The sequence below is a fragment of the Primulina huaijiensis genome, chromosome 15, assembly GCF_012295235.1.
Source record: "Primulina huaijiensis isolate GDHJ02 chromosome 15, ASM1229523v2, whole genome shotgun sequence".
Lineage (NCBI taxonomy): Eukaryota > Viridiplantae > Streptophyta > Magnoliopsida > Lamiales > Gesneriaceae > Primulina > Primulina huaijiensis.
In genome coordinates, this window is record NC_133320.1 from 2933131 (window position 1) to 2943553 (window position 10423).

General features: G+C 36.5%; 2 protein-coding genes across 2 annotated transcripts; one reads left to right on the plus strand and one right to left on the minus strand.

Moving 5' to 3' along the window:
* The first annotated feature begins 3518 nt into the window (after positions 1–3518).
* On the plus strand, positions 3519–5776 carry LOC140958365 (ninja-family protein AFP3-like). Its single transcript, XM_073415780.1, has 2 exons — positions 3519–4444; positions 5111–5776. Exons 1-2 carry the CDS (start codon positions 3868–3870, stop codon positions 5449–5451), a joined length of 918 nt encoding a protein of 305 aa, XP_073271881.1. The 5' UTR covers positions 3519–3867; the 3' UTR covers positions 5452–5776.
* A 333-nt stretch (positions 5777–6109) lies between these two features.
* Positions 6110–10144, minus strand: LOC140959024 (LRR receptor-like serine/threonine-protein kinase RPK2). Its single transcript, XM_073416724.1, has one exon. It carries the CDS (start codon positions 9858–9860, stop codon positions 6435–6437), a length of 3426 nt encoding a protein of 1141 aa, XP_073272825.1. The 5' UTR covers positions 9861–10144; the 3' UTR covers positions 6110–6434.
* Between the last annotated feature and the right edge of the window lie 279 nt (positions 10145–10423).

The following is a 10423-nucleotide window of genomic DNA, read 5'->3' on the forward strand; positions in this document are numbered from 1 at the left end:
TTTCAAATTTAAGTCGAAAATTTTGTTATTATGTGTTTAAATTAAAATATTACAATTATTTTTTATTTTTTCGAATTTTTTTAAAAAAAATAAAAAAAATTCGGGTTATGCGGGTTGAGTTGGATTAGACGATTTCGTGTTCGGGTTGGGGGTTTTCGGGTTGCTTCAGGTTCGGGTTGGGTTCGGGTTGGGAAAAAAATATCGCGGGTTGACCCGAAACCCGAACCACCCGACCCGATTAACACCCCTATTATTTGCGTATATTTTTCTTTTAAAAAAATGATGGATTTGATTTCAAATCTGTATTTTAAAAGTATGAGTTTGGCTCAAAATTAAAAAGAATTATTTGAAATATCTTTTGTTTCCAAATATTGCAATTTTCAATTTCAATTCTACCAATCAACCTAATTTAGTGTGGACTCGATTACAAATATGTGATGCTTAATTTTTACTAGGATCTTGTTGTTGAAATTGAAATTGAAATTGTAATGGATATTATATATGTGACTAATTAATAAATAGCTTAATGAAATGTTTTAATAAATTTTAATATATATATATATATAATATAAATAAATGACATTTGATTTGTGGATATGATAGTAGCGAGCAGTGGATAGTGTGTCTGGTCCAGATTTATTGACATTTACACAATGACTATGACTGATGATTTGCAATTATTCATTGAAGAAAAGGCAAAATATTGTACATGCTTTTATTTTCATTAATTATTTGGTTTTCAATAAGTTCAGATGAGATGGTTGATTATTCTCAATAATATTGTCTACAATTGATTAAATTTTTACATTTGGATAATTGTGAATATATTGGGGCTTTAGCTCACCTTTTTATGAGATTTGTTTTTCATATACGATTCTCAAAAATAAGAACGGAGATTGACTTGAACTTGTAATAAAAAGAACGGATAAAGCCTTAATTAATCAATGGGATTCAAATAATGTAATGCATGATCATTGGTCGTGTGTGGAAAAAACATATTTTGTGATAAAATAAATAGGGCAAAAAATTGTGTAAGACGGTCTCACGGGTCGTATTTTGTGAGACGGATCTCTTATTTGGGTCATCCATGAAAAAATATTACTTTTTATGCTAAGATTATTACTTTTTATTGTGAATATCGGTAGGGTTGACCCGTCTCACAGATAAAGATTAGTGAGACCGTCTCACAAGAGACATACTCAATAAATAGACTGCTGTTGTTGAAACCCACGTAACTCTATGAAGTTCCATTTTTATATAGTTTATCGGATTCCAACTAATCATAATTAAAAGATAATTATGGACTAAAATACCAAAATAAGTTTACTGATAATAAAAAAAATCTTATGTTTCTTTCTTGTGATTCTGATTATTTGTATTGTCAGATTTCAATTTTATTTTATTATATTTGTTTTTTTTATATTATTTTTTAGTATTTTGTCTTACATGAAACCACAAGACATCTATATAACACACGGATGTGGTGATAGACATATATAGTGAACACGAAGGAAGGTTAAAATTATACAAAATAAAAAATACAAAGTAAAAACTGAAATTTAAAAATACAATCGGATCAAAATCGTAAATGCAAAAATTACAATATACTCATTAAAAAAAATCGTACACAATTGTAGTATATGGGCCCACGCTCATTAAAATTTGTCACTGAGCACGTTTGTCTTCTGAGAGTTGCACGTTGTCGTGTAACATGTGGTCGGCACCAAAACTCGACACGTGTACATATCAACAACAATTCCACGTGGCAGCTTCCGAAAGTGAAACTTGAATCGCTACTCCAGTCCACCTCGGATTTCATTTCATTTTCATTTTCATTTTCCACGTAATATATGGGGCACCGTCCAACTGGATATTCAATCATTCAAAAACTCTAAAATATTTTTGTTTCGTGGTATAAAATAAATAATACGAAGATAAATAATTTATTTTAATAATAAAATATATAAAAATAATAGTTAATATAATGTTTGATTTGATTGATTAATTTGATTAAATTTGAGATAATGTGATATTATCGTTTTGTCTTTTTGAAAATATTAATAAAATATTTATAATTTTATTTATTATGGGTGATATTGTAATTTAAATTCAATGATTTGATTGATGATTTGATTGATGTAAAATAAATGATTGACAGATTGATAAATAATATAGTTTGTCAACCATAATATTAGATTTGATAAAAATGTGGATAAATAATATATCGAACCAAACGGTACCTAAACGTCTTACCTTTTGTTGTAGGGCAGGGGGCCAATTTTCGCAACGTTCTCTCGATAGTTAAATATGTGTTTAATTTTTTTATATTGATTACAATTTCGGACTCATAAAAAAAATATTTTACATTTTCTGAGCTTACATGTATTATTCGTATGAAATTCGATACAAAATATTGAAAATAATATTATTGTCAACGAGGTTTTGTGTTGTTTTGACATTGATTTATTTGTTTTGGGAATATGAATCATCAAATGCCCAATTGACATTTGTCAATTAACACCAAATTACTGATTTATTATATATACTTTACTTAATATAATATTATATTTTTTGTACAATGTTTTTCCCATTCCTATTGGTTAGGATACAATATAGCATATAATAATGTAATCTAATAAAGGAGTAGGTCTCTTGTGAGACAATTTTACGAATCTTTATCTATGAGACGAGTCAACACTACCGATATTCACAATAAAAAGTAATATTCTTAGCATAAAAAGTAATATTTTTTCATGGATGACCAAAATAAGAGATCCGTCTCACAAAATACGACTCGTGAGACCGTCTCACACAAGTTTTTGTCCTAATAAAGTACAATGTCTGGATCCATTTTCCAACTTAGATGGTGATTACAAAACTAGTCAACATTCCCATATTTTTTTTCCAAATCATCACAAGTCTAATTTATGATAATTTATAAAATAATTAAATATTAAAATAGAGTGATTCTATTTGTACATCAATATTTGTATATCGAATTTTATATCACAAAAAAATCAATACAAAAATTCAATTTGTCAATCTCATCATATAATAATTAAAAAATCTAACGATATAATACCAAAATCTTATGATATAATTGATATGAATATCGATATATGATATATTATATATACCTTTTATATTATCTGTTAAAATACCGAAACGGCCTTACTCGAAATGTTAGTTTAGCTAATGATAAACAATTTTATGAAAAATTATGTGTAAACATTCTTAATTTTTTTCCCCTAATATTCAGAGAAGCTGTGAAGAAAATAAAAAATGTTTTAAAAAAATATTATTCAAATAATTATTATTATTTTTTGAAAAGTGAAATTTATTAATTTCTAATATGATCTTTAAATGGATGTAACTTTTAGTAGTTGGAGAGGCATGTTTGGTATTCCACCTAGAAAACCGGCTGTCTCAACCACGTGGCAGAGTGCAAACACGTCTCCTGTCGCCACGTGTTGGTTTTCTGACAGAACTACGTTACGGTTGAATGACCCTTTTCGTCATTTCACCATCTCTCCTGGAATCAAGATCCCTCTTCCATTTCACCTCTTCATCCAACAATCTCTCTTCCTTTTTCCTCTCCATTGCCTTGCTCTATATAGCCGGCCTTTTTTCTTCGTATCAAAATCACTTAAAGATAGGATTTTTTTGTTGTGTCAGATTCCCGAAAATCCGGGTTTTTATTTATTGTTCTGTTTGAAAACATGCTGTTTTGTGCGTTGAAATTCGCGCGGAATTTCTTGGTTTTTGAAGAACCCGCCTGAATTTTGATTCGGAGGTGTGTTTTACCATATCTGTGTTTGGCGAATTCTTTCAAATCTTTTTCTGGGTTTTCTTTCTCTTGCTTGAGTTATGGATAAAGTTCAAGAAAATGGGGAGAAATTCAATCTTTCTTTACGGGTGAGCGGGGTTCGAAGAGATATGCAGCATAAATTCACGAGACGGGGTTTTGAGGAGGAAGACGATGAGATAGAGTTGAGTCTAGGGCTTTCATCGAACGGTAGATTTGGTGTGGACCCGGCAAGAAAGAAGCTGAAGCGTTATTCTTCGATTTCGGATTTGGTTTCCCCAGTTGAGGCTGCGTCTGATAATTTGGGTGACACACAACAACCCCGCGTGGCCGCGTTGGAGAGCTACGGGCTGCCGTTGATGAGGACCTGCTCTCTGCCGTCAGAAGAGGTCCGCCACCGCAGGGAGCTGCAGTCGATGCGGCGGATGGAGGCGAGGAAGAAGAGGTCGGAGAAGTTGAAGAATGCGAGAGTTGTGAAGGATAAGGAGAGCTGTCTGGAATCCGAAAATGGTGACTTTCAAAGGGTTTGCAATGGGAATTGTAATGGTTTGGAGAATGGACATGGAATGGAAGGGTCCATTGGATCACCGGGGAGTGGTTCATCTGGAGTTTCTGAAACTCTGAGCCCGCATATAAATGGTATATATTACATTTCATATATTTGAAATTTTTAAATTTTTTTCTTAGTGCTATGTCAAAATTATGCACTTAAACTTTTTTTTTTTTTTTTTAAAGTATGTAGAATTTCCGCATTGGGTCCATATTAGTGAACAGATGCCATTTCGGACTTGGTCATCTTATGTGATTATGATGAACAAAGTGGGGTGATTTTGGAGTTTGGAAACATAGTTTTTTGTTGTAGAATATGTAAGATCCAGCGCATGACTCCCAATCATTTGAATATGTGTAGTTAAGAATAACAGGAACATTGTTGCTTATCCGCCTCGAGAAGAAATAAGTGTTTTGTTTGAACCCTGTGTATTCACATTTTATGTTAGCCACATGAAGCGGACAACTCCACTCTTCAAGATCATTTCATTGATGCAGCATTATAAATTTGGCAGCTCCTTTTTTTTAGTAAACCATATTATCATGAAGAATATACTTCGTTAGGAGTTTGTCGATGTATTGTCTTGTAATGAGATCGTTTTCTACATCTGGAAAATCGTGCGTGATATCGATCTTTTATTATTTCAGCTAGTTAAACCAGTAAGGTTAACCTCATATAATCGTTGAAAGGCAACTTTCTGACTAAATTTACTCTAAATCTATGTGAGATTTCACGTATCTTATATATTATAACAGGAAAACAAAATGCAGAGGTGAAGAGCCCTTCTAGCATTCAATCATCCCCGGCTGGTCAGATGGAACATAAACCTGGTGATAAGGGTACAACAGATGGAGCAAAAGAAAAGCTCAAGAACGTCATGCTCGATATGCCTTACGTATCCACAAAATGGGATGGAATAAATGGCAACAAAGTCGATGGATTTCTATACGGATACAAAAAAGGGGAGGAAGTCAGAATCTTGTGTGTTTGCCACGGTCTTTTCCTTTCACCAGCCGAATTCGTGAAGCATGGCGGAGGCGGTGATGTGGAGAACCCTTTGAAGCACATAGTTGTTAACCCCTCTCCTCTTTTGTAGCTATCTTTGTTTTTTTATTGTGAATCCTGGCGGAGGCGGTGGTGGGAAGGTTAGGTTGGAGCTTCTGGATTTAGTTTTCCGCTGGAAAGTTTCCAACTTTCTCGTAGTTGATGAAGAAAACATGGTTCCCGAAGGGAAAGACTTTGGTTGTAAGAACGGGGAGTCTTTTTATTTATTTGGAGCAAAGTGTTTTTATTGGTTGATCCAAGGGTTGACCAGTTCCAGGAATTCGTTCTAAATTTCATATTTTAATGCTTAATCTTTGGAAGATTGGTATTGAAAGGTCTCTTGTAATCTTTAAAATTAACTAGTATTTGCTCATAATTATTCACACTCCCAAAAAATATGTTTTTACTATTGAAAATAACACACAATCCATGAATTACGCTATAATTGTACGGACACATTTGAAATGGATTAGTCTTGTGTTCTTACTATTACGTTTGGGAAAGTATAAATTTCCACCTCTTCTCCGGTGCATCCTGCACGCATTTTCAAAGGGTTTCGAACTACTATAAAATACATGTCAATCCAAGTCCACGAATTTTCAAAATGATTCGACGTCAAGTCACACACCTCAGAACAGAAAAAACTACGTGTGCCATGCAAAAGTCTGGGCCTTTTTTATGAAAGCTGGGGATCACGGAAGGAAATCAAAGGAAAAAAACACACTAATCTTTGTTATTTTACTTGAGCCTAGAAAAAAAAATAGAAACGAGATACAGGTATACAGCACCATATACAAATATCCGCTTCATTCCGCAGAACATTAGTAAATGAATTCCCCCTTCATCTAAGACTCAAGCAAGGGAAAAAAATGGGGGTAAAGGTAAAAGCTACACTACAATATACAAATCGCTAAGAATTCAATACTAACAGCAGCCCAAGACACCCAAAACCACTTCTCCCATAAAAGTGCCGGGTCACAGATACGATTGAACTTTTAACATTCTGTGTCAATAAAATGAGATTCTTCTGTATTTCTAACAAGATGGAGGTTGAAGTTGTTTAAGCCGTCTTACTACCTGCTTCATTGTTGGCCTGCTCGACAGCGAGTCGACAGTACAAACGACTGCCAGATGCAAAACTTCGACCAAATCGTCGTGCGGACTCGAATCCCACAACCCATCAGTAAAGAATTCCTTGGCATGGCCCTGCCGTAGAAGCATGCACGCCCAAGCGACAATGTTGAATCCGTTTCCATATGAAGAGAAGGATGGGTCCAGAGCTTTCTTATCTGAAATTAACTCAAGTAATACAACCCCGTAGCTATATACATCAGCCTTGTCAGAGACACGGCAAGTCATGGCGTATTCTGGAGCTACATATCCAAAAGTTCCTGCCACACCGGTCGTGGCATGAGTTTCGGAAGTCCCCAGTAGCCTAGCTAATCCAAAATCGGATAGATAGGCATTATACTCCTCATCCAGCAGAATATTGCTTGGCTTCACATCACGATGAAGAACACGTGGAACACATTGGTCGTGTAGGTACGCGAGTGCCCTTGCAATGTCTAAAGCGATCTTGTGTAGTATTCTCCAATCAACTGCTCTGGTGGATCTTTCTTGAATAAACTTTTCAAGATTGCCACCTGGTAAATAATTGTAAATCAGAAACATCTCGGTTTCACTGGCATGATATCCTATCAAAGTAACAAGGTTTCGATGGCGAAGCCTCCCCAGGGTTTTGATTTCTGCATCAAATTGCTGAACACCTTGGAAACGGCCTAATGCAAGGCGTTTTACGGCAACCAGGACACCTGGAGCAACCTCAGCTTTGTACGTTGCTCCAAAACCTCCGCTGCCGATGCAGTTGCTTGCATTAAAACTTGCCGTGGCACAAACAACAATATCAAATGTCAGCGGAACACCGATGTCAGAAAAGGTGATCACTTCCTTTCGGGCAGTTCCACTTACTCGGGACCGTGGTTTCCACTTTCTAGTGTAAAAGAATAGAACAATAAGAGCAAGAAGAACAGACACAATAGCTGCAGCTGATGTTATAGAAGCAATCTCAATTGAGTTGAAGCCTCCATGTTGACTTGTTTCAGTTGGACTTGATGATGGAGAAGTAGCATCATTTTGCGAGTTTCTGTGTTGATCAGCAGATGTCGAAGCTAACAACAAAGGGCAAGGCTGGAGGAAAAGGTTCCCAAGAAAACTGCTGCATTTGGTGGAATTATTATTCAGAGGCAGAGGTCCAGAAAAATTATTGAATGACACATTAAATGTCAACAGAGAGGTCATATTTGCCACCTTTGCGGAGATCTGCCCAGAAAATTTGTTATTGTTCAGGAGGAGGACCTTCAAGTTCCTCAAATTCTCAAGATCCTTAGGAATTTCACCAAACAGATAGTTTGAAGACAGGTCAAGAACTTCCAGAGAGTGTAGCTGTGCCAAGCTTTCAGGGATGGAACCATTCAGGGAATTTCCAGCTAAAGACAGGCCTCGTAGATCCTTTATCTGGCCAAGGTTGCTAGGAATCATACCTTGCAAACGGTTCCAGCTTAAATTCAGAACATGAAGTGACACCAAGTCACTGATGCTGGAAGGAAGACCACCCACCAGTTGATTAGCCGAAGCATCCAGGAGCAGCAGAGACTTGCACGTTGTGCCAATATCTATCGGAATCTGTCCAGATAACCAATTCTCAGAGACGTTAACAATCATACCTCTCATTTGATCACACTTCTCAAAAAATATTCCAGGGAATGATCCATTAAGCTTGTTGCCGCCAGCAAGAAATGCATAAACCGTTTGCTTTCCCAATCTTTCAGATGCAATAGGCATTGACTGCACAAGGTTTGTGAAGTTGTTAGAACCAAAGTTATGGATCACAGGGAAAGTATCGGCATCTTCAAAAAATGGCAAAGAAGTTTCAATCTGAGTTCTATATCCAAAATAGGATATATATGCAGCAGATGGATCATTAGGCTCTTGGGATTCCCCATATGTTGATTGCACTGGTTTACAAGATCCATTAAATCTGGGAATTGAACCAGTTAAAGTATTCCCACTGATATCAAACCGAGTCATACAAGGAACATGAATTTTGTCAGAGATCTCACCACTAAGTCTATTTGAGCTCAAATCAAGAAAATACAGTTTCTTACAACTACCAAACGCCTCGGGGACATGTCCAGAATAAAAATTTTGAGCCAAATTCAACATCTCCAAATTGTCACAAGAACCCCAACTACCAGGCAACAATCCTTCAAGAGTTGCTCGAGGTACCCAGACCAGCCTCAAGCTTGAGAGACTAGTAACTTCGAATGGAATTGTACCTTCATAGAAATTATATTCATCACCGGTATTTGCCAACTTTTCCATTGTGCGACCACCTCCAAGACTTGCGACATTCGGAAGAGGATCCCATAAGCTTGACAACACAAGGACAGATAAATTTGAGCACCCTCCGAGTTCAGATGGTACGGTGCCACTCAAACTGTTTCTCGAGACATCCAGCACTTCAAGCTGATTCAGCCGACCAAGTTCACTCGGAATAACATATTCCAACATATTTGAGAACAGCACAAGCGTTTTTAACCAAATACAGTTTCCAAGACTTTTAGGAATACCCTCAGACAAGTAATTCCCTGAAAGCTCCAAATATTCAAGTTTTCCGCAGTTATCCCCAATCTCAAGGGGAATCGGCCCATTGAGTATATTGTAGGACAAGTAAAGGCCCCTTAAATCTTTAAAATTGCCAATAAACATCGGAATTGATCCGTTAATCTGATTCCCAGCTAAATTCAAGACTTCAAGAGCGACACAGGCGGATAGAGAGCTTGGAATCCCCCCAAAAATCTTATTAAATCCCAAGTTAAGAACTTTCAAATTTTTCAAACCATTAAAAAGAGCGGGCAAAGAGCCTGAGATCAAATTCCCTTCAAGGTCAAGATTCTCGACATTTTCCATGCCCCAAATTTCTGCCGGAATCTCACCACTCAGCTCATTGAAGGGCAGGGACAAAATCCTGAGTTCAGTAAGTTTTGCAATAGAAGGGCTCAGTGTACCCAAAATCTTACCTTTACTTTCCAGACAAGGCCTTCTAATTCCAAACCCGTACAAAGGGAATCTAGCAATTCTAGCACAAGACAAAGAATTGCCTCCACCGGAAACATTCAACGCCACGACCCGGGAACCCAAATCACAAGAAACCCCGGTCCACGCACAGTGATCCGGGCTATTCAAATCCCAGCTACTCAGCACACCAGAAGGGTCCGAAAGAGAATCCTTCAACTCCAAGAGCACGGATTTATCCGAATCGGAGCCCCAAACAGCTCGCACCTGAGCTGAAAACAAGACAACACAGAGGAAAACCAAAACCTTCAACGGCCTGTGTAGATGATGCACTATCATAAGAAAAGAACGACAACCCATTTCCGAAAAACCAAAAGGGTTCCTCATAAAGCCCCAAGAAAAGCTCGGACCCTCACTTGTCCCCCTCTTTCTTGGAATCAGGTAATGGAGTTCGCTAAAAAAACCCTAACCCTAATTCGGGATTAGCTTTTTCTTCTTCAAATTATACTCGTGGAACAGCGTCCATAGAGAGAGGAGAGAGGGAGGAGGAAACAGTGGGGCTGCTCTTTGTTTGTTCTCCTTTGACAAAACGCGTTGCTTCGCATTTTCATTGTCTCTGTCATCTCTTGTAATAATTTTCTTTTTCTTGTTTATGTTCCACCATTTTTTATATTTCAGAGAATTTTTCTTGTCATAGCCTGGACTACGATGACTACGGATTGGACTTTCCCGAGTTAACGCATTTTCTTCTTTTTAATTATATTTTAATAATACAATTTTTTCAATAAATATTTTAAATATCTGAAATTATATATATATTTCTTCACCATGTACTGTGTGTATCTTCTTATAATTACAACGTGCATTCGATTGCCGATCGAATCGAATTTTACAAAATCGAGAAAACTAATTTTTCTCCTTATCGAACTGAATCGATTAAACTTTTAATC

What these genes read in the sequence shown, in the direction of transcription:
- LOC140959024 (XM_073416724.1), bottom strand. Translation starts at nt 9,860, where the DNA reads ATGAGGAACCCTTTTGGTTTTTCGGAAATGGGTTGTCGTTCTTTTCTT.
- LOC140958365 (XM_073415780.1), top strand. Translation starts at nt 3,868, where the DNA reads ATGGATAAAGTTCAAGAAAATGGGGAGAAATTCAATCTTTCTTTACGG. An exon ending in TCTGAGCCCGCATATAAATG is followed by an intron (nt 4,445 to 5,110) that starts GTATATATTACA and finishes ATATTATAACAG; the next exon opens with GAAAACAAAATGCAGAGGTG.